The sequence below is a fragment of the Neophocaena asiaeorientalis genome, unplaced genomic scaffold, assembly GCF_003031525.2.
Source record: "Neophocaena asiaeorientalis asiaeorientalis breed wild unplaced genomic scaffold, Neophocaena_asiaeorientalis_V1.1 scaffold123, whole genome shotgun sequence".
Lineage (NCBI taxonomy): Eukaryota > Metazoa > Chordata > Mammalia > Artiodactyla > Phocoenidae > Neophocaena > Neophocaena asiaeorientalis.
In genome coordinates, this window is record NW_020173666.1 from 8614358 (window position 1) to 8639107 (window position 24750).

Consider the following 24750-nt stretch of genomic DNA (forward strand, 5'->3'; position numbering starts at 1 on the left):
TAGTATAAACTCATTGGAAATTTGGTCACTGACCACAGAAACTACTTTAAAATAAATGTAAGTAAAATGCTTTAGAATATTTTATAGCAAAGTGAGAAATCCCTGTTCCCTCCACTAAGCTAGTTGAGAAGATAACAGAGAATAATAAACTAATATATGGTCTCTTTCTGTGTTAATACCTAATGAGAATGTATCATAGGTTTTGGTTGTTTTCAACCTCTCTCTCTCTCTCTCTTTCACACACACACACACACACACACACGTATGTTTGCCTGAGACAACAGAATGGAATGGATAATAAAGGAGAGATTCAGGTAGGTACTAATGTGACCATTTTCTTTATCTAAATGAAAACTGAAATGTAGGACAAGTGCCTTTATTTCATTGGATTTATCCAAATAATCATGGGTATTAAAAGACAACACTCTAATGAGGTTTTTTCTCCATTAAAAATTTGAATTTCTCTATGTGAGGGTAAGTGGATATAAAAGTCATGACAGATGTGAAAAAGGTATCTTTCCAAGCACAATGCTGAACATATAAAAGGGGCTTATTGAATCCTTACTGAGTTAGACATCTTTCTTCTTCACTGATATTAGGAAAAAAAAAACCTCCATTTGGTAAAACATCAAAGGGCAGAAAATCAGCCCAAAAAGAGGTGAAAATCGTCTGTACATCCCAGCTGGTTCTATTGTGAACTCCTAAAATAGGTGGAGAGCCATGTGAAGCACATGATGGGGTACAAAACTGACAAGCTGGATTCTGGAATACGTTCTTCCTCTTTTCAAGCATCCTTGGTCTGTTTTTTTTTCCTGGACAGAGATAGGGTCATCACAATTCAAGAATTAACTCAAAAACAAAATAGAACAACAACAACAAAAGGTTTACAAAGCCCATCCCATTGGTATACAAGAGTAATTTATTCAGTTTGGCTTCATTTAGCACAAGTGGGTCAAAAATCAATGATGTTTTGGTAAGTGGTAATATTTGGAGAAATGGAATGAAGAATGCATCTGAAGATAAATAGGAATTATAACCACAAAAAAGGGAGGGTACTTACAAACCAAAGGTATGTATGGAACACAGGAGAATAGGTGAGCTGCCAATTAAATGGGCTTATAATGCCTCTTCCCCAACACAGCATCTGGAGGCTTCATAAAATCACTCTAACGGGTCAAGCATTGAAGGTCCTGAGAAGAATTTTTTTTTTAATAGTTGCATTGTAATTCATTTGGATTCATATAGCAAATAAACTACTCGGTCATTTAGAACAAATTTTTTTAAATACATACTAGGAAAATTTCAGTGGGCTAACTAGAAAGGAAAAAATAGTTTGGCTCACCGCCTAGAGGAAAAGATCTAATTCAGTGAGCATAGCAGGAACAGTCAATGTCAAAAAGGTCCTGGCCCTAGTACAGGTGAGACACTCTGAGAACGTGTCACCTATCCCTCCCAGTTTGTTTTGCCCACTTTGCCACTAAACTCATCTATGACACAGTAAGAACTCATAGGTACAAAAGATGGAAAAAGGATTGTGTGTTGACATCCAGGAGTTCTACTCAGACCCACCCAGGTAAACTGAACCCAAAGGTAATCCTTCCTCCGGCTCACCTCTTCGGCATGCTTGCTAACTCTGGTTCGTATACTCCTATAACTTATAGTGTGACTCTGATTGTTCCTGTAACTTTCCTGGAGCAATGTTCATCCCACCACATCAGAACAGAACAGAATGAAAAGCCCATGTTTGCTGGACAGCATGACCCCTTTCCTGGTCAGACTATCCCTTCAGATGGAAGGCTTTGGAGATATGCCAGAGGCAAGTGGAATTCCCAAACCTTTAGTCTTGTATAATTATTCTCCTCCGCATATTTTGGAAACTGTTGATCCCTCTTTTATATGGTGCTGTGATTCAGAGGGTAAGTAATTGGGATATGAATACTGGCTATCTTTAGAGGAAAGGTCTTTGGATAAATGGATAAAAACAGCATTATTCCTGTAAAATGCCAATTGACATAGCTCTTATAGATAAATATTCACTTTTCCTTTTGTGATGTGGAAACCTAACCTAATTTTGCTTCACAAGCATCTCATTCTGGGGGAGGAAAGGATTTTTTTTTAATGAAACAATCATACATCCATAAGTACCTGGTGCTAAGATGAGCCTGAAAATGTTAAAAGTATGATGAGTCACAAACTGACAGTAAAGAACCTGATTATTTGACATAAAACATTCTGCTAAAGATAAGATGTGAAATGTAAGGTCTGCTGGCTGGGAAGTGTCGAGTGTGCCTTTACATCATGCAGGCTTTAGGTATGGGTTTCTCTCTCACTCTCTCAGATCCACATGCTATGGGTTAAATCCATTTTCAGACAGGCTCTTCCAACAACTACATGCCTTGCATCCTCTCAGGTTTAATTATTTAAAAATAATATACTCTTTCCCCAGAAGTCCCCCCCAAATCTCACTGGCTGTAGTTGAAACATGAGACGATTGCTGGGCATTCACTTTAAATCTTCATGCCTTGGACTAGCAATGGAGCCCATCGCAAAGCACATGGACTGAGAATGGGAAATGAGTGGCTCCTTAGAGTGAAATTGAGGTCCCGTTACCAACAGCAGAGCAGATAGACGTGGAGTGTCAAATATATTTGACAATTTGACAATATATTTGCAAGATATTCTTCCACCATCAGATATAATTCATTAGTGTCTCGCCGTACCTGTTTGTCTTCTACTTGGTAGTTCTAATTTCTGCGGCTTTGAGGACACATAACACGCCTAAATACTTAACCCAGAGACAGAAAAACATAGGTCCATGCAAATACTTGTACAAAACTGTTCATAACAGCTAATTAGTAATATCTAAAGAGTGGATGCCACCCAATTCCCATTAATAGGTGAATGGATAGACAAGTTATGGCATATCCATACAATGGAATACCACTGGACAATAAAAAAGAATGAATCATTGATGCATGCAACAATGTGAATAAATTTCAAAATAATTGTGCTGAGTGAAAGAAGCTAGACAAAAAAAGAGTACATATTGGGTGATTCTATTTACATAAAATGTCTAAAAAATGCAAACTAATCTATAATGACAGAAGGGAGATCAAGATCAGTAATTGCCTATAGGACAGTGGGAGTGGGGGTCAAGGCAGGGAGGGGCAAGATGGAAGGATTAGAGAGCTGCACAAGGAAGCATTGAGGGGGGAGTGATTGACATGTTCATCATCTTGATCAAGAGTTGGCATTTTTTGCTGTAAAGGGCCAGATAGTAAATATTTTAGGCTTTGCAAACCATATAGTCTCTTACTCAACTCTGCCATTGCATCATCAAAACAGTTATAGATAAAAAGTAATTAAATGGGTGTGAGTGTGTACCAATAGAACTGTTTACAAAATCAGGTGCAGTCTAATTGAGTGTGCAAGCCAATCCCTGCTCTTGGTTATGGTGATGGGTTCGGAAGTGTGTACATATAGCAAAACATCAAATTGTATACTTTTATTATATGCCTCCATAAAGTTATTAAATAATAAAAACAAGACAAACAACATTAGCTTCCCCATCACAAAGTGGATAAAGTCTAATCTTCTTACCATGGTATACAAGTCCCTCTATGAACTGGCCTCTATATTCCTCCTCTATCAGAATCATTGTCATTCCTGCTGGCATCTTTACTCTTTCAGTGCCAAACATACACATCATGCCATTTCACCTCTATGCCTTTGCTCGAGCTTTCTCTCTGTCTTGAATGACCTACTCCTACCAACTGTAAAATTAAACTTGCGCATGTACCCTCTCAAGATGCATTCCTTCTTTCCTTATGATACCCCTACTATTCCCTTTGCCTCATCTCTATGACTCCATAATAGCCTGTATATTTGTGTGTGTGTGTGTGTATGTGTATACACCTACATATACATACACTCTTGCACGATTACATTGTTCCATAATTTTAACTACATAGCTGAAATTTTTCTCATATATTTAGAATTAAAATGTATTATTACCCCATGTCTGGATACTTGACTGAGCACTCCCTGTGTCTATTACACCTATCACAGTGTCCGGCACATTTTTTAAAAGAGCAAATAAACCAATAAATCAGTATGGCAGCTGTTATTATAATGTTTTTACAGATAATGAAACTGATAGGTAGAGAAGTTATATATATAGCCCATAGGCACATGGTTATAAATGGCCAATCTACTACTGTGAAAGAGTTCCTCTGTATCTAATCTCAAATGCTTCCCGCTAATCCTTGCCATTGTTTTTGCTTTGGTTTTCGGGGGGTTTGTTTTGTTCTGTTTTTTTGTTTTTTAGTTTTTGCTTTTTAATTGAAAGCTTAACTACATTTCACCCTGATGGTTTCATTTTTTTCTGGCGGTGCCACTGCTCTTCCTTCATCTCTTAGATACACCAAAATGAAGACTGCCACCAACATCTATATTTTCAACCTTGCTCTGGCAGATGCCCTAGCAACCAGTACCCTGCCCTTCCAGAGTGTCAATTACCTAATGGGAACATGGCCCTTTGGAACCATCCTCTGCAAGATTGTGATCTCCATAGATTACTATAATATGTTCACCAGCATATTCACCCTCTGCACCATGAGCATTGATCGCTACATCGCCGTCTGCCATCCCGTCAAGGCCCTGGATTTCCGCACTCCCCGCAATGCCAAGATCGTCAACATCTGCAACTGGATCCTCTCTTCAGCCATTGGTCTGCCTGTGATGTTCATGGCGACAACAAAGTACCGGCAAGGTGAGTATGGCTGCAGGCCTGAGGGATAGAGAGAATATAGATAGATATGTTGGTGAAGTCATAAGCCAAGTAGAAATTATGGAGTGGTCCCATGCTGTGGACAAATTGTAATTTTAATGATTCTTTTTAGCAAAATAGTTTTGAATATTTTGAAATAGGAATTTTCCCCTATAATTTTAAGTCCAGTAAACATTTGAAAGAGAAGATAAACCATAATCTATTGGTTCCTGATTTCTCTGCACTTACTTCACCAAAATGACGGGAAAATAAGAACACAGCTCTTTCAAGAGTAATTAGAGCTTAAACCCAAAGAACATTAAGTGGAGGCTTGTTTTAAAATCTCAGGTGGCTGCCTACATGACAAATTTATCTTTTTAGACTTCATTTCAGAATGATAAATCACCCATCAAAAAGTGGAGTTAAGGGAATCCCCTGGTGGTCCAGTGGTTAGGACTCAGCACTTTCACTGCGGTGGTGGCCAGGTTGGGGAACTAAGATCTCGCAAGCCACATGGGTGCCCCCCCCAAAAAAACCCAGAAAATGGAGTGAAGACATCCATTAGCTGGAAACTCCTATAGAATCTGGACAGTGATTATATTTTTATATCAACTTAGGCCCCATAGAGGATCTAGCTCACGGTGAGAGATTCATAATTGTTGACTGAATGAAAGCTTAACGTCATCAAAGTGGACAACCTAAATGATGTATCTGGAAAAAATAACTCTCCCTGAAAATCAAAAGAGAACTGAGTTTCTTCCATGATTTCTTTAAATCTTCCTTTTCTGGCCTGTGTAGTAACAGCCAGAAGTTAACCCAGGTCAAGGTGATAAATTAGAGAGCAAAATGGCAGTCGCAACACCTAATGACATCATTAAAAGTTGCTGCTAATTCTTCCTTATCATTCTTTTCTTCTAGGTTCCATAGATTGTACTCTAACATTTTCTCACCCAACCTGGTACTGGGAAAACCTGCTGAAGATCTGTGTTTTCATCTTTGCTTTCATCATGCCCGTCCTCGTCATTACGGTGTGTTACGGACTGATGATCTTACGCCTCAAGAGCGTCCGCGTGCTCTCTGGCTCCAAAGAAAAGGATCGGAACCTGCGAAGAATCACCAGGATGGTGCTGGTGGTTGTGGCTGTGTTCATTGTCTGCTGGACCCCCATTCACATTTACGTCATCGTCAAAGCCTTGATCACAATCCCAGAAACTACTTTCCAGACTGTTTCATGGCACTTCTGCATTGCTCTCGGTTACACAAACAGCTGCCTGAACCCAGTTCTTTATGCGTTTCTGGATGAAAACTTCAAACGATGCTTCAGAGAGTTCTGCATCCCAACGTCCTCCACCATTGAGCAGCAAAACTCCACTAGAATACGTCAGAACACCAGAGACCTCCCCTCCACGGCCAACACCGTGGATAGGACTAACCATCAGGTAGGCAGCTTCTAGGATTGGGTGTACCTCCTGGGGATGACAGAAAAATTATAGAGCTTCTTAAAAGCCAAGCTTTGAATCCACTGGAAAAGGATTGAGGGGATTGAGGCTGCGCTCTATGTATTTTGTACATATGCATTCAGATATAGAGACATTCCAATCAGATATCATCAGATATCCATAAATCTACTAAAACTCTACTACCTTCACAGCCTTTGCTTCTATGCAAAATTAATGACTTCAGCATATTGTGGAAGTAATCTTAATCTAGAATTCTTCTCATTCCCCCCAATGTTAGGTGTTTCATGCATATCACTCCAATGTCCCTGTCACTTCTCAAAAGCCAGTCCTGCTCTGGATCTATGGTTACAGAGAAAGCACTTTGCTCACTGTAGTGATGGGTGACGATGTTCCCAGCAACTCACTGTCACACCAAAGGAGAAAAGAGGATTCAATGGCCCGTCCTTAACTTTGTTGAGTCACTGATTTATAAATTGTTAAACCTGAACTCTAGAGAAAACATCAAATTTATTACTTAATTATTAGAACTAAATTAGTTTTGCAACAGTCATCATACCAGTTGAGGTTAGTATAATGAGGAGTGACTACCTGTTGGAAGATATAGCCCTGTGCACAGAAGAGTACACATGGGAGCGTGCACAGAAGATGCAAGGTTTACACACAACAGAATAATCACATGAGAAATCAAAAAGGAGGAAAGAGAAAAGAAAATCTGTCTCTAAGTTAATATCGCCTTGTTAAGCCACTGGTTTGGAAATTTTGGAGTCTGGCCTGTAAAGTAAATCAGTCACTGAATTATTAAAATTAACTTAAGTAAGTAAATTTCTGAATGATGGTGCCAGCATCCAAAAATCACAGCCTGTGTAATTTTATAACACAGAACTCAAATTCAAACTCCCTGTGAAAGTAAATCCTCATGTCAGAACCTTAGGTAAAGTTTCTAGGGTCAGGGAGCAGAACAGTGGGGACAGATGGCTCCCTAAAAATCATCAGGAAGTCAAGTCGCGGAGCCAGACAGAGAGCCTGGTTCCCTTAGGATACAGCTGCTTCCTCTCTGCTTCCTGTTCCCCACTCCTCGCTGTCCCTTGTGATGGCCACTACTGCCACCCAACCCAGCCCAGGCTCACCCCTTCTAATTGACCACAGGACCAATGTAATATGGCCCAGAAGGATCTGCCATGGCGACATGAATCCTCATACTCTTGATATTAAATAATGTTAAAATGAACCCAGGAACTCGCAAGCCCTGGGGAGCATGAGGTAATGATGGCAGGCCTATTTCCAACCAAAGGGAAATTATTAGCTTATTATGTCTCACTTCTAATTCCATTTTGGAAACAAAAGCCAGAAAGAACAGTTTTTCTACTCTGCTTCTTTAATTTTTTTTTTTTTTCACATCAAGACCTCTAAGCCTGCTCCTTTTACTAAGCAGCTCTCCTTCTCGGTGATTATGGAAATCTTGTGAATAACTTAAAGAGGGTAGGAATTTAAATAGATTTTTCTCTAACCTGAAGATAATACGTTAAAGAATGCAACTTAAAACCCTCGGTCCTAAACTAAGGTTAAAATATTTACCATTGGAGCAAAATGGTGGCCATTGTAAAGGATTCGTTCTCTCTCCTTAAGCACCTGTTTATACCCTCCTTCTCCTTTCAGGCACTTTGGGGAGTGGCTGCTGCTATTGTACCCTGTACCACTGCCGAGGTCTCTTGTCATATTTGATCCTCTCGGAACCCTTCACCTGCCTTGCTTTCCTGGAAGTACAGCTCCCAGCTTGTCTGGTGGAGTGTTTTTCCTGAGTTCAGCATGAATGTCCTTCAGCTGCCCCGACACTGCCCTTGACTCCCCTCCAAATCCAGCAGTTTCACAGCCACACGTGTGGTTCTTGCACAGCCAGAGAGAGGAGAAAGGAAGCTAACTGGGGAAGCTCTGGTCTAAGCAACTAAAAGGTTCGCTTTAAAAATACATCCAAATGGGGCTTATCTTCATTGCTGCCTCTGTGAAGCAGCATCAGTGTCAGATAACGGCAGAAACACATTAGCCCTGGAATTGGCTGCTTTCCCAAAACGCCCAACTGGGAGAGCTGGACACAGAAGAGTAGATGCCAGGAAGAGAGGAAAAGACACTCTGACATATTTGAAAATTAAGATAAATCAAATATCCCTTTCACTAATCTCCACTGAGGTGTCACCATTAGAATCAAGGCAGTTACACACAGACATCTGGAACAATACATAGGTCTTTGGTGACCTTTTCACTAATATATCAAAATAATAAAATTATTTGGGGGAAAAATTGGAGACTTTACGGCTGTGTCTATAGGTCATTGATTCGTTTACAAATTCAGTATCTGACAGGGAGGTGTTGTTTTCTTTTTTTCTTTTTTTTTTAAGTCATGAACCGTCATGTTAGGAAACAAAGCTAATTGGATTTGCATTAACTGTTTGACTGCTGTCTGTACCATTGTAGATGTTTATGTCCTGCCTATCTATGTATTTGTATTTTCTCCAAGAAGCATGTTGTACTGTATGTGTCACACGTCAAGCACATTAGTCAACTTCATATTCTGCAGATCAGAGATCCAATATCAAACCTTCCCAGGGTGTCTGTATTCTGAAACTGTACACTGAGATCATGTCCATGCAACGCAAAGTCAAGTGGAGAGTTGGCAGTTATCAAGGTAATTTGATCATATAAGAAAATTATGTGCCCAAGATAAACTTTGAGTCATACTTACATAGCTAAGGGCTACTTGGTCAGCTTTTGCTGCATAACAAATCATTCCAAAATTTAATGGCTGAAAGGAACCATTTATTTAGTTTACAATTCTATAGATCAGTAATTTGGGCTGGGCTGGGCTGGGCTGGGCTAGACAGTTCTTCCAGTCTCAGCCGGGCTCACTCTGGTGAGCTGCTCTATCGGCTGTCAGCCAGCTGATCTAAGGTGACCATAGCAAGAATGGCTAGCTCCTCATGGATCCTCATCTTCCATCATCTGTGTTAGCCCAGGCTTGTTCTCATGGCCATCACAGGTTCTAGGTTCAAAGGGTGGGAAAACAGACTCCACCTATTGATGGAGCTGCAGTCACATTGCAAAGGGGTGTGGATGTAGGGAGGGAAGTCATTGTGGCCACTTTTGCTAACCATCTACAGTAGGCACATGGTGCATGGGACAAGTTAGCCTTAGCTCCCTGAGAGCACAAATTATATCTGTCTTGCTCCTTCTTGTATCTCCAGTATCTGCCTAGCACAGTAAAGTGTACTCCAAAAACATCTGTTGAATAAATAAATGATAGAATAAATATCTTTTGATATTTCAGGAGACCTGGAGGGGGTAGGAATGACCCCTTTCTTGCAACTGATTGACAAGCTAAAGGATTGTGTAATACCCTGACATTATTTCAGGCTTACCTTTCAGTAAAAAAAAATTCACAGGAAGGATTCTTCATTTTTTCTCTCCAACCTTTAGTCCTCTGATCCAAAGTTACACTTTTCAAAAATTTTCTTACATTGGTGCTTGCTTTCTAATTTTATTTTTAATAAGTGTTATTGATAAGGAGGTCAAGAACCAGACTCAGTGCCCTAAAGAGCTCATACCCTGGCTCAATGTGGAAAAAAAAAAAAAAGATGGTCTCATATTCTTTTATGCATTCCAGGGTCCAACATACTGCTCCAGCTGTAGTGTTCCATGCCTGATTTATGTTCAGCTTGTTGTCTTTATGTCTTCTTGATCTTTGGTAGGTAGACTTAGGCAAAGGCATTCATTTTCCATCTGCTCTCAATGCAATTTAATTTCTTTGTACCCTGTTGTTGTCCTCATTGGATTCCACTTGGCTTCAAAACACTTCCATCATTTGCTCAAATCAGTCCAGGTCCAACTCAGACCTGAGATGCTGGCCTGCCTTCACTGCTTGGTTTCCACCCTGATCATGTTCTCTAATGTATTTTTACTTTTGACACCTAGATTATTTTTTGATGTATAACATTATATGGGAAAAGAAAACTCTGTTATGTCAGTTAGATTATTATTTAAAGAGTTTCATTAACTATAACCATAATAATAATGCTATCTTTCCCTTATATGATAGCATGAAGATTAAAAAGTGCTTTTATCACATCAGCTTCCTATAATAACCCTAATGGGTAAACATGAAAAAAAAAATGTTCAGGGAGGTTAAATGATTATACAAGATCAAACCACCAGTAAGAGGCAGAACCCCGACAAATATCTAGACTTCTCATATTAATCCAAAACTTTTCTCTGCTATCCCACAAAACACCACTTTGCACTCGCATATTAGTATACGGTCTCAGGCAGAGGATATCAGGCTTTACAGTGAGCTCCAGAAAGTGTAACTTTTGAGGAACTCTAAGAAATCTGGTTCACTGAGTCAAAGTAGGGTCCAATAATCCGAATTTTGAACAAAACACTAAACTGAAAGCTGATTTAAAAGGTAACTTCATCCAAACACTACCAAAGTTACTGTTTTGTCTAACCTGAGTAACCCATTCGGTCAAGCTGATTGATACTAATTTTTTTCACCAAATGAATCTTGTGTTTAGCAAAATAATGTAGTTATCTTGTGACAAAGCCTTAACTTTCTAATATATCAATCAGTGAGTCTTATAGAACAAAGTAATATAACAATGATAAAGCTAACATTATGGTACCTCCTGCTAACTCCACATCAATATGGCAAGCCCATTCCTAAACCCTTAGGTTACTATTTTTTAAGCAGCTTCTTGACATTTTGATCAAAGTAGCAGGTCAAGAAATGAGGAGATGCTTTGCATTTGCGTTAACTAAAAAACTATACTATCCCCAGCTAAACTAAAAGCAGAAGCCTAATTTGTCAAATCACTCTCAAAATTGGCTCTCGACTTTTTTACAAGACATCTGTGGAGAACCAATTTGAGAAGGAAAAGCATTTCAATTCCATGACAAAAGTCCCAAATGAGGATAGCTCACAAAATTACCAGGTTTGACCACATTAATGCATATTTTGTGAATGAGGCCAAAGTGGCTATTCTTTCAATTCTTTGGTTTAAAAAGAAAACAGTTCCAGTTAAGAGTGTGTGTGTGTGTGTGTGTGTGTGTGTGAGAGAGAGAGAGAGAGAGAGCATACACATGCATGATATAGGCGTGCTTCTATGCATGTGCAGCACTAGAGTATATCTAAGTTTAAAATGAATTATCCCTTTCATAAATATAGCAGAAGAGCTTAATATGTTTCTGTAAATTGGCTACAATCTGGGATGAGAAAATATTGTTTACTTGGAAATATGTTTATTGCCACAAAATATGTGATTATTGGTAATAACAGACCTAAATAGACATTTCTCCAAAGAAGACATACAGATGGCCAACAGGCACATGGAAAGATGCTCAATATCACTAACTGTTAGAGAAATGCAAATTAAAACAACAATGAGGTATCATCTCATACAAGCCAGGATGACCATCATTAAAATGTCTACAAATAATAAATGCTGGAGAGGGTGTGGAAAAAAGGAACCTTCCTGCACTGTTGGTGGGAATGTAAAATGGTGCAGCCACTATGGAGAACAGTATAGAGTTTACTTAAAAAACTAAAAGTAGAGTTACCATATGATCCTGCAATCCCACTCCTGGGCATGTATCCAGACAAAACTCTAATTCGAAAAGATACGTGCACCCCAATGTTCACTGCAACACTATTTACAACAGCCAAGACTTGGAAGTAACCTAAATGTCCATGGACAGAGCAATGGATAAAGAAGATGTGGTACATACATACTATGGAATATTACTCAGCCAGAGAAAAGAATGAAATAACGCCATTTGCAGCATGGACCTAGAGATTACCATACTAAGTAAAGTCAGTCAGAAAGAGAAAGACAAATACCATGTGATATCACTTATGTGTGGAATCTAAAAATATGATATAAATGAACTTATTTCCAAAACAGAAACAGACTCAGACATAGAAAGCAAACTTATGGTTACCAAAGGGTTTAATGGGAGGGAGGAGATAAATTAGGAGTTTGGGATTAACATACATATGTTACTATACATAAAATAGGTAAACAAGAAGACCTATTGTATAGCACAGGAAACTATATTCAATATCCTGTAATAACCTATAATGGAAAAGAATTTGAAAAAGAATATATATATACATATAGCTGAATCACTTTGCTGCACACTTAAAACTAACACAAAATTGTAAATTAACTATACTTCAATTAAAAATGGTTTAAAAAAGGAATTACAATATTTGCATTGAATAAATTTAGGTTTATGTAAAAAAAAGACTTTAGTAATAACATTTATTGACTGGTTTGTATCCAGTATATCTTATTTAATCATATGAGGTGTGGATTATCTCTGCAGTTGAGGAAACCAATGTTTAAGGAATTAACTAGCCTAAGGTCATAGATAAAGAGCAGTGGCTGAGGAATGAACCCAGTTGAATTTGATATTATAACCCAGACTTTTAATTAATGTGCCCTACTATCCCCCTAGTCTGGTTTTCACTACGCTCAGTGGTACCTCCTAGAACTAAATTTTAACATTTATATACTGACAGTTTGAATGCCATAAGGCCTTTATATGGGCTTGTTTAGATGTATTCTTAGTGTATTTGCATATCTGTATATAAAAGTAAACACACATAGATTAATGACTATCACGGGGAATTAGAAATCCAATAATGGGGATCGTGGTTACCATTATATGAGCTCAAATTATTTGACTAAAATCTTTTGCTGTCAGTAAAGTCATATTGACTCTTACTGAATGATAGAATTTTCTTTTCCATGGTTAAAATTTTTGATTAACATCAGAGAAGTTCATTTAATATTTTCATGAACTGACTTTTAGGATTGTGAGTCCAATCACATCTATCCTACTAGAGAAGGCAGCTTGGTGGGCTGGTGGTGCCAGAGGGACCAGGACAGGGAGTCAGTTGAATGTTCTAGTTGTCGTGCTGCCCCTGACCAGCATGTGATGGAGGAAACCCTTCATCTTGCAAGAACTCAGTCTTTTCAGCTATCACCTTGGTGGGCTGACCCAGAAGATTGTTTTGTACAGCAGAACGGTACAGTGGACACTGATATATGAATTAGCTAGAGTTCTTCCTGACGGAATACTATGAACTTTTAGGGAGGTTGAGTTTTAAAGATTGGATTAACTAATATAATTACTGCAGCATTTTCTTGTACTTGTTTTTCCAATTAATGTAACTAACTGATAAAATATGGCAACACACTTTTCTTTAAAAAATTAACTCAAAATGATGTGTCATTAATTTGGCAACCTTAAGTGGTAAATTGCTATTTTATAAACATTTATCATGAAAAAGTCCTTACATTGAGATTTAGTGCATTGGAACATGTTGATCTTATTTTCTTTTTTTTAAACTTTTTATTTTATATTGGAGTATAGTTGATTAACAATGTTACGTTAGTTTCAGTTGTACAACAAAGTGATTCAGTTATACATATAAATGTATCTATTCTTTTTAGCTTTGGGAGTCAGCTATGAGAGGCAGATTCTTTTCTCTTTTAACTTTCTACAACACATGTATTCTTACTTCTACGTTTATGAATTTGAAATTCAGTTTTATAGTATTTTTTGCTTTTATATTTTTTTCCTCACTTCAAACAACGTTACCATTGGAATGAAGATGACCAACCACTAACTTTTGAATATCATTCTGATGTGGTTATCTTTTGGTCAGTTGCAATAAATATTTACAAATCGCTACAATTTTTTTAAAATTATAAAATTATTTTGGGGGTGACGTTGTGAGAACTACAACTTTCTAGAATAAAATATGTCTTAATATTTCCTTTTTGATTATTATCACCCTGGAAATCAAGAACCTAGAGCCATAACTTTTGCCTGCCTTCTCCCTTTACACTCAAGAATTTCTTTCTTACATAGTAGAGTTCCTAGCTTTGAAATGAGTAGAAATTTTTCACGATGAAAAGAAATATTAGAACCGTATTGTCTACGATTTATACTTTTACTGCAATAAAATAACATATATATAAAATAAATAAAATACCATATAATATAACATACCAATACCAATAAAATACCATATAAATAGAATACTATATATATATATACATACACACACACATATATATATATATACACACACACACACATATGGTGTGGGTAAGTAGAGGCTAGAAACAGGATTTATTCTGAGTGCTAAAAAATTGTAATAGTACTTTTCAAAACATGAATGGCATTCCTGATACACATCCAAAAGATTATAATGCCAGCTTTCAAGACCCCATGTGAGTTTGGTCATCCCCATTGCCAATGATGTATGCAGAAGGAATGCATATCTGGCAATGTAAATATTAACCATGCCTGGGTGGGAGATTAGTATGAATTTAATTTAGTGCTTGTTGCTTCACTGTGAATCAAAGGAAATGAACAACTTTTTCTTTCTATAACACCTGCCTTATTAGGAACACATGCAAATAACTAGCCTGATAAATTAGTTCCATGTAATTACAAATATCAAATAAATATAAGCTGAAAGTTTCACTATAATTTAAAATAATGGCCCCCTCGGTCCAAGAATGCGAATGAATATGTAGAAAAAGAATTCATGCTATTTGTCTGTATAGAGTGCAGTATTTATTAGGAAGGAAGAAAGGAAGGAAGGGAGAGAAAAAAGCTGACACAGAATATATTTTGTGTTGGAAATTAGTCACATTCTTCCTACTATTCTGTTTTCCAAATAGACAACAGAAATTCAGGGATACTGGAAATCTACAAAATCTATCAAGCCCTACTTATTTCCTTTTTTTTCTACATACATTATCAAACCTTCATAAAGATTAAAAAATATTATATATAAATTATATATATGATCCAGAGTCCCATATGATATGTCTAAGTCCCTTAAAGCACAAGAAATGAATGAAATTTTTCTTGTGATAAAATAGGTACCTCTAAAACATCTGATATGAAAGCAAAAAAGTAAAGTCTATGGAAATTGACATTAATAAATAAGAATATCTTAAGAAAAGTCAAATTACTAAAAATAGACTTAACAATGAGAAAATTCAGTGAATAGTGGATGTGAAATAGAGTATGGCCATTCTATGTTTCACAATGCGATCACCAATTTAATCCATCCCATAATTTAACAACTTAGCAAAAATATCTCACTCTTGTTGTTCTTTCTTTTTCTCTGTCATGTCAGCTAACATGTTCTTATACTCAGAAATCCTCAAATATAGTTACATGTGAGCTCATTCAAATTCAAAACATCAACTTTTAAAAAGTGCTGTCTTCGAGATACTCTTTGGAAACAGATGAGATACATGCCACTCCTAGAACCTTAAAATGCTGCAGATAGAGGCTTGCAGAATGGCTAGTATGCCCTTTAACACCTGAAGATTTTTCTGGTTATTTCAGAAATTCAGTGGAACAAATAACCTTTCAAATGGCTACACTGCAAGTAAATATCAACATCTACATCCCAATAATGCGATTGGATTTATCAAGAAGATGAAAAATATTCACAGTTCTTAGAATATTGGAACTGAAAAAATAGATCATCTAATCCAAACCTCCTGATGTTATAAATGGGGAAATTGTAGGCCAGAAATGTATTTTTTATTGTATGCTTTTTTCCAAATATAAAATATATAATTGTGAGAGTCTTTTCAAATACCTAGTTTCCAAATAGAGTTTTTAAAAATTGTGACTAAAGAAAAAGATAGATAATTATATTTTATGTAAACTCTACTATGTGTAAATTTAATTTAAAATACCAGCAGATAAAGGGAAACTTCATAATTAAATAAGAATAGCAAATATAATATAAAATCTTAAAAATTTAGATGGCTCATTTATTTGGTCAGATCCTACCATTGACCAGCTGAATTTCCCTGTGGGATTTCCTGAAACTGTCTATATTTCAGTGTCCTTATATGTAAAAATGGTCGTAACTATAGTGTCTAACAGTTATTTTGATGTGAATGTGATGCGTAATTATCCATGTAAAATACATAGCACAGTGCCAGGAAACTGGCTAATAATACTAGTGTAAGCCACTTAGTGAGGCTTTACTGTTTTCACCTCCTCTATTCTCTTTCCCCCAAGAAGTTGAATTATAGCTCTTGTAATGAAAAGTTTAAAGGAATGAACTAATGCTGCTGAAAGGGATCGTAAAGTTGGTCTATCCCAACATTTCTCAACCTTGGCTCTAGTGACATTTTGGGCCAGATAATTCTCTGTTGTGAGGGGATGCACATGGCAGGATGTTTAGTAGCATCCCTGTCTTCTACCCACTAGATGCCAGTATCACCCACCCATCCCCAGTTGTGACAGCCAAAATGTCTCCAGACATTGCCCCCCCAAGAAAAACAATCAGTTGAAAACCATTAGCTTAAATATCAGTTGAGAACCACTGATCTAAGCTGACCAATGATGTTTAATAGATGAAGAAACATCAAGGTCCAAATTAGTCATGTCCTTAAAGCACCACCTGAGAGTTGGAACTAGACCCCAGATACTCTGACTTTGGACTAGATCTCTTCTGAAATATCACATTGATTTCTCAAATAAAGCTTTAGTCTGCACTGCTAACCAGTTGCAAAGAATAAGACTCAGTATTAATGGAAGACAAGAGGAAAGCAAAATTCTTCAACCCTGATTGTATTTCAAGCTTCTCTTTCAGAGAAACGATATTCAGCCTGAAACATTATTAAGAAAGAACTGAAGACCAGTAAAGGTGAAGATAGTGTTAGAGAACATTCAGAAATGAGGTCGAATCTCTTGGAGATCTTAAAACACTAAGAGAACTTGTAAATGAAACACAATTAATGAAACACAAATCATAACTTCAAAGGCAAAGGAGTTATGAAAACTACAAAGACCATGTAGCTTTGCGTTAATTGTTTTTAGAACCTAGATCAGATTATTAAAGTGTATTTTGAGAGCACTTAGAAAGGAAGCAGTAACCTCTAGGAGGTGAGATAAGTTCTCAAGAATTAGTTACAAGACAAATTTTATTTTCTTAGAGGACAGAGAAATCAGGTACCCCAGTATCAATAGTGTTTTTAACAAGAGATTTGACAAGCTCTTGTTAATCTCTACACTTCTATCCTATATTGAATTATGATCTGAATATAATGGTACAGCTTTGATTCCCACCTGAGGGGTCCCAATCAATGGAGAAATGCTCAATAACCTATGATCAGGTAAGGAGTCAAACGTTACTAGAAGAGTGAAAAAAAAACTAAAACTATAGTAGTTACTAGAAGAAAACTTTAGTCCAAAAATCCAATTATAGAAAGCTAGAATGTGAGTGATAACAGATGTGAAAAAAGTCATAAAGATTTTATTTCATGAACCAACAATATGATATAGGCCATATCAACTCTTGCAATTATAGATAATCACATCAATAGAATTTTGGTTTCTAGAACCAAAGAAATATTAGCCTCACTCTAATAGACAACACACTTCAGGAATGAAATAAGCAAAATAGATTGTGTTCAGAGGTGAACAACCAAGAAGGCAAAAGGAGTTAAAATTCCTTAATATGACAAATGGTTGAAATAAGTGCCCAGGATTACCTGGGAAATAGAAGGCTCAAACAGCACAAGATAGTTATCTTCATATACTTAAAGGGGTGTGAGCAGGGAATTGGACTTACCAATACGACTCCAATAATTAAAGCCAACAGGCGGAAGCTACAGGGAAAGGGATTGCAATACAACCAAAGAAAGGCTTTTCTAAGCTTTGAGACACTAGGATTCCCTTGTCACTGGAAGTCTTGAATGTCCAAACATCAGCATTTTGCCTACATAACAGGGGATGTTACAAGAACTCAAGCGTTAAGATTTGATGTTTAGGGAATCAGAACAAATGACTCTTTCATAAGTTTTTTACAAGTTCTACTGAGTTCCTATAGAAAGTGCTAATATGTGGTCCATTAAAAAATAGCTTTTAGACAAATGTTCGGAAATGTTGCATATCTTATTTTGGTCATGGGGACTGATACTTGGATTAGCATTTTAAAGGCTTTGAAAAGCCCTATTGTATTTGTGTGTGTGTGTGCGTGTCTGTGTGTGTGTGTGTGTGTGTGCTGCATTTAGTCCTGTATATATACTTGCATCTAGTCCTTTAAGCTAAAGTTCTCAAATTTATCTGAGCACCGTCTCAGTTTTTCAAGAGACACGTTGTAACATCTCACAGAATGGTGTCCGCTAAGCATTTCAAAAAGCCCACTGTAGATCATTAGTCCCAGTTATGGACAAATCTGTTCCAAACCCAATGCTTTACTAGAATAAATGGCAATGTCCCATAATTTCAGGCATTAACCAGGGTTCTAAAATTGATTATCAATCTCTTATTCTCACTCATTCAAAATATATAGTCTAAATAAAAACAAGATATTGAAACTTCATATATCTGAAAATAGAACAGGTTGTGTTTTGTTTGGGTTTTCACTTTTGTTTGGCTTTGTTTTGAAGCCTGTCACTTTCTGGTTACAATCCTAAAGGAGGAAATCTTTTAAAAGTGATCAATTGTCAACTGTGAGAAGCGTGCCAAAGGTTAACTAATTACAATCTTTCTTGTGAAAGAATGCAAGATAGAAGCCAAGCCACCTGGGTGCTGGTGCCAGGCTGCTGATAACCAGCTGTGTGGACTTGACATCCCGTGCTAATGGCTGCCAAGGGGATCTCTTCATAAGCAGGACTTTCCCAGCTTCTGTCGACGGCCAGTGAATTAGGGCTCATCTCTGGGCTTGATTAATGACCCCTATTCAGAGTCTGGGGGCTAGCTTCTTGTAGTAAACAACAAAAGTAACCACCAAAGCTTCCTTTTGTGAAAGAACTTATTATATTGAACAAAAAATTCATATTAAAAGCAGAAGGAAGCATATGGCATATTGAGTCTGGATCCTTTGAACTACCAGATTATTCCACCTCTCCTTGAATTCTCCCTCACTGAAGTGTGACCCCTTGTTATACTCTAGATCCCAATATGTTTGATTCTGGCAATGGAACTTGGAAGAAGGGATGAGTTCTCCATTATTTAGGTCAATGGAGATCTTTACCTATGAGTCATCCACTCCCAAAGTTTTTTTGTGTGGCTCTGTTATTATGGCTTCTGTAATGAATGGGAATTTGAAGTCTATTACTGGCTGAAACACTAATCGGCTTCAGAAGTACCCAAGTCTGGTACCGGCTTCACCTGTGACTTTGGATGGCATCACAAATAGGACAGAGAAAATGGAAGTGGGAGAGAGTGCTGCAAAGAGCAAACCTAAAAATATTAAACGGGCTTTTCTCAACGGATACTCTTGGGCCTGTCACTTCCCCACTCAAGACCTCTATTTCCTCCCATAGATTAATGAAATTGGAAAAAGCAATCTTTTAAACTCCTTCGAGGGATAGGAATCACATGTCAATCATTGTATGGATAGAGATTAAAAGTGCTTTAAATAAGCTTCAGTTTGAACCTTAAAGCTTTTCAAAACTTTATTTTTCAAAATAGGCTAAAAAATAGCCCAAGGGGATTTACTAGTTGACTTTCTGGAAAAAATAACAGTTTAAGAAGCTCTTGAAAAAATTGGAAAGCTGATGGTAGATGAAAATATTTTATCTATGTCAAATGTTAAATTTACTGAATCTATAATGGTACTGTGGTACTGTCAGGAAAGAAGCCCGGTCTTAGAAAATGTCAGGGAGTAGCAAGTTTCCAAGAGTTATCTCAGCAACTAAGCAGTTCAGCTTGTTATGACTCCCTGGATGCCAAAAATAGACGACGTGACCCAGTGGTTCCGAGAAAACAGTTTACTCCTCACAGCACAGCAAACAGCAGGAGCATCAACACAGGAGTGCTTGTCCCCTTGCCCCCACGTCCCATGGAGTGACACAGTAGACCCTGATCGTCACTATGCACACAGTTGATTGCACCACACCTGACAAGCCCAGAGCTAGTGCTTCACCACCTTCTGTAGCAAGCAGTAAACAAAGCAATCTTCCTCCTGTAAGAGCAAGGAATCTCAAATTGGTCCTACTGTGGTCCTTATGTGGTTTGGCAGTGAAGGGTCTTACTTGACTATGTGGCTATAGAAAGTACCTGGAGTCAGAAGATAGTAAGGCCTTGCAGCTCAGCTCCGTCAGCAAGAATGTACAGGGATGCCTGATGAGCTGCCTCCCACAGCAATGCACCTGTCAGCTCCACTTATTCTTGGCTCAATTCAGTTTTCCTAGGATTGTGCCACCCCATCAGCAATTCGGATTAGACATACGGATAGAGGCTAGGACCAGATCTGTCTCGTTTATCTCAATAAATACGTGATGAGGGTTATTGTCCGTAGGATCCCTCTCCACAGGATCAGGTCAACCTGCACTTTCGACCTCAGCCATGTACTCCCAGACCACAGACTGCATTGATTCAGTCCCGGAGAGGGCTAACAGGTCTCCCTGCCGATACTCACGTAGCTTCTTTCTCGTGATGTGCTTGGATTGCACGACAATATTGTTATTGATAGCGCGGATGCCGACACAACAGGCGTGGTTGGCAACCATGCTTACCGGAATGTAGTCCAAGGCCAACCAGTGACTCATTTACAGTCAGGGAGTTTAGCCTGGCCTGTTGATTTCCTATGGCATATTCCACCTCATTGGCTATGGTAGCTAAAGTCAAGGGTGAGTGCCTGGCCTACCTCTAGAAAGTGGACTCCGATACCAGGGAACAATACTCACAGTGCTGTACGGCACAGGGATTCATGTATCCTTTGGGTGGCACAGTCTTCTTTATTTGAGGGCCTAGCGAAAGGAATGTGATCCAAGGAGTGGTGTCATTGCCAATAATTGCGGGGGGCCAAAGAGGCACTAAGCCTCCCGTCCCCACGCCTAGTAGAGAGGTATCCTGTAGCACGCTCTCTCCCGTGTAACGAACATATAACTGAAGGGGGCAGGTTATTCCAATTGTAGATTTGTCGCTGAACGTGATTTGGATGCCAATTACATTGATCTGGATAATCCATAGGAGCAGGGTCACCAGATAGTTGTGGCCTTGATAGCCACATATGGCATGACCCAAGGGCACTCAGGTATCAGGAGAAGCTTATGAATTGGTATGAGCTTAAGTGAAACAAGATTGCCTCTATCTGTGTGTGTTTGTACACGTACAAGGTTTTCACATTTAGGAGCTGCATAAGGCATAGCGCAAGACCAGCCAAACCCACATGAGTTCCTCTGACCTCACAGCACACCGACAGGGGCGATAAACCCCGCAGAAGGTCAGTTCGGCAATCAGAGCTGTTTCGTGTCCAGTGGACCGTGTGATTGCTTTGCCAGTCTGCGGGGCTGGAATCTGGAGACAGAGAGAGCATTAATCATTTCCCCCTCCCAGCAACACCAAAGCCTAAGATATTCCTGCCACAGCTGAAGTGGGGAATGGTGCCAGGAAGACTCCTAGGGATACCCCTCATGGAGGCTGCCTCCTCTTACAGAAATCTGTGGTTCAAAAAGCTCCGGGGCTGGGCTGCTCTTGCAGTGCCTCCAGTGCCGCCTGCTGCTTAGGTCCTCAGCCAAACTTGACAGATTATCTGATGAACCTGCAGACAACTAAATGCGTACATAGACAAGGCACACATTGTCTCCAATAGCTAGACAGTGGAATGAAGTGCTGAGCTATGTTTCTGGTAATGGAGAGTCACAGTGCAAATTTCTTTATTGCCCCTGGAAGCCACTTTCGAGTCATAGCCCACCCAAGGTTTTGACAGCCGAGGTGCTTCATTCACCCTCTAAGAGCATAACCTTCCTCACTCCTTCGTCAGCTCTGGGTCTAACAGTTGCTCCGTCTGTTGATTGAAATGCCCCTGGGCTGGCTTCCTTTCCCTCTCACTAAGGGTCTGTAAGTTGGTGTTCACTGTAGGGACATATCGACCTCCGGATGTTCCTGGTTGTGACTTAAGACTGAATGCATTTGTGCTTTCCTCCATGGCGGGGCCTAGGGGGCTCTCCTAGTCCCCTGGTCCACAGGAGAGCAAGCAGCAACCGTGGCACCACTTGGGAAGCTGCTTAGATTTCTTTCCCGCACGACTCAGCCTCCATCCATCAACTCAACTCATGTTTAACAACAGATAGGACAGGGTGGACCATTCACTCCCTGTCTCTTGCACCACATGGGCCAGAACGTTTGCCACTAGCTCCCAAGGAGTTTCTTCACCTCCTCGAGTCTCATCCATGAGCCCTTGTCTTTTCTCTTTCAATAAGTCGTCATCCATCTTGACACACTGTTGTACAGTTTGGGAAGAATCTCATCCTCTTAGAAGATGACAAGAAGTAACGAGACTCCAAAGGAGATGACTGAGCAGGCAAACAGGCTGTCTTGCCCCAAGTCCATAGGGGCCCGAAGTAGATAAAAATACTTAGGTTATTAGAGCACAGTGAGCTGTAGAAGCTTTAGCTTGGTAGATTCTCCCTGCTCCCAAGTCCCACGGGGTGATGCGATGGGACCAGATGGTGGCTGCACACACAGTGGGTTGAGTCACAGTCAAGGAACCCATAGCTAAAATCTCAGTCCCTTTGGCAGCAAGCAATAAACCAACCTCCCAGGAGAAAGCAGTCCACAGTGATCAATGCTGCGGTCACCTTGACCTACTTAACCGCCTAAGTTACCACTGTGGGAACCGTTCAGGGTCAGAGATTGGTTAGCCTTACACTTTGGCATGATCAGCAAGGATGAGCAGAGACATCCAGGGCTCATACTGCCTCTTCCACAGTGATCACATAGTGATCACTCTATTCTCTATTCTTAGGAAATATATATCAAAATATTGAGGGATCAGTTTAGCACCAAATGGTTCCATAAGATAATGTGTGTGTGTGTGTGTGTGTGTGTGTGTGTGTCTTTGTTTCTGTTTGGAAGGAGAAAAAAAGAAGAGAAAGCAAATGGTATAGTGAAAGGGGTACAATCTTAACAGTAGGTGAATCTGGGTAAAGGGTACACATGTGTTCTTTGTACCGTTCTAATTCTTACACTTTTCCTGAAGTTTGAAAGTTACCAAAATAAAGTTAAAGGAAAACAATTCTCATCCCTTTACACTTACTATACAAACACCTCCTTTCTTCTCAACAAAAATGTTAAAAACCAGGACACAGCAATTATCTGTTAATTATAAAACTTGTTTCATGTTCATAATCCCCCTCCCTTATTTGAAAATATCAAGCCATAATTTTGCATGTGAACAAATGTCCCATTTTTGCTCAACAGATACGCTAGCTTTACAGTGGAGGTGGGGATGGGGAAATCTCTGAACTTCAAATCAGTTGCTTCAGAAAAAAGAATCCACTGATTTGGAGAATTTGGTGAAATATAAAATTTCTTTACCTAGAAATAAAGAATGTAAACAGTACTACAAAAAGAGATGTTGCTTTTCTTTTGAAAGTTTGGTCAAATCATGAACAATTTGAAGACAAGGAGGGAAGAGAGTCAAGGACAGAGGGAAACAGAGTTTGGGTTAAAATATATTTTTTCGAGGACCCATCAATAACATCTCTTTCATGACTAGTGTATAATTCCTATTCACTTGTGTGTACAAATGCAATGGCATATTCATAATGACCCAGGAGATTAAATAACGTCTTGATATTTAGGAAAAACTCTGAAAGTTGCAGGTGAAAGTATACATGAAAGTTCTCAATATAATTCTGCCACATAGAAGATGCCCAATAAATGTGCACTGCAACCCTATCTGAAACATTCACTGTCTTTGCTCTTTCTCGACTTTCAGCTAGAAAATCTGGAAGCAGAAACCGCTCCACTACCTTAACTGGGTCTCATGCCATTCAGACCCTCACTGAGCTTAGAAGCCACCATCTATGTGGAAGCAGGTCACTGCAAGAATGTTGGAAAGCTCTGGTTTCCTAGGAAAGTGCCTGCTCTGAGTCATCAAAACTCCTTCCTCTCTGGCCACTCCATTCTGCACATGAGAGGGACAACCAAACTAAATCAAGCACTAGGAAGGAAAGAACCAAACCACACTGAGTTTGCTTGTGTACATAATCGCAAGGAAGATGCCCAAAGGGACCGAAACGTGCTGTGGTATGTGCATTGAGGTTACCATCGAAGATGGCCCTGCTGCATGTAATATTGTTTTCAAGCAAACATTTACAGTCTCATCAAAGAAAAACCATTAATTACTAAATTCACTGTAGTAACATGTAAAGTAAATGCTACCTCTGATCAAAGCAACTGATGTGGAATTCCAAGACTTTCCAGTCTTCTGTAAGAGAATACTTTGCTCTATTTTGACCTTTAATGTTAACCTTAAAATTATCTTCAGTTAAGACATAACTTCCACCTTCATGTCTTGTTTTGTTTTTTTTTTTTTTAAATAACATCTCTTACCTAGCTCCATTATTGCAAGGGAAGAAATTAACATGAAAGGTAATCTGAAACCCAGTAACGTGTCCGCTGCAGAAAGGTTGGTTCTTGTGCACTGTGAGTCCTTCCTGAGAGTCATAATGGGAGATTTTC

General features: G+C 38.7%; 1 protein-coding gene across 3 annotated transcripts in view; it reads left to right on the forward strand.

The window, feature by feature from the left end:
* The window catches only part of OPRM1 (opioid receptor mu 1), a 155503-nt gene that overhangs the window by 28664 nt on the left and 102089 nt on the right, over positions 1-24750 (forward strand). Inside the window, exons 2-4 of one of the 3 annotated variants that reach the window (XM_024748046.1) lie at positions 4419-4771; positions 5687-6207; positions 24005-24483. In XM_024748046.1, the coding sequence (XP_024603814.1) occupies positions 4419-4771; positions 5687-6207; positions 24005-24043 (913 nt within the window). In that variant the 3' untranslated portion in view covers positions 24044-24483. Of the gene's footprint in view, positions 1-4418; positions 4772-5686; positions 6208-8800; positions 8846-24004; positions 24484-24750 lie in introns of those variants that run through there. The other 2 variants (XM_024748048.1, XM_024748047.1) reach the window with 2 other exon arrangements.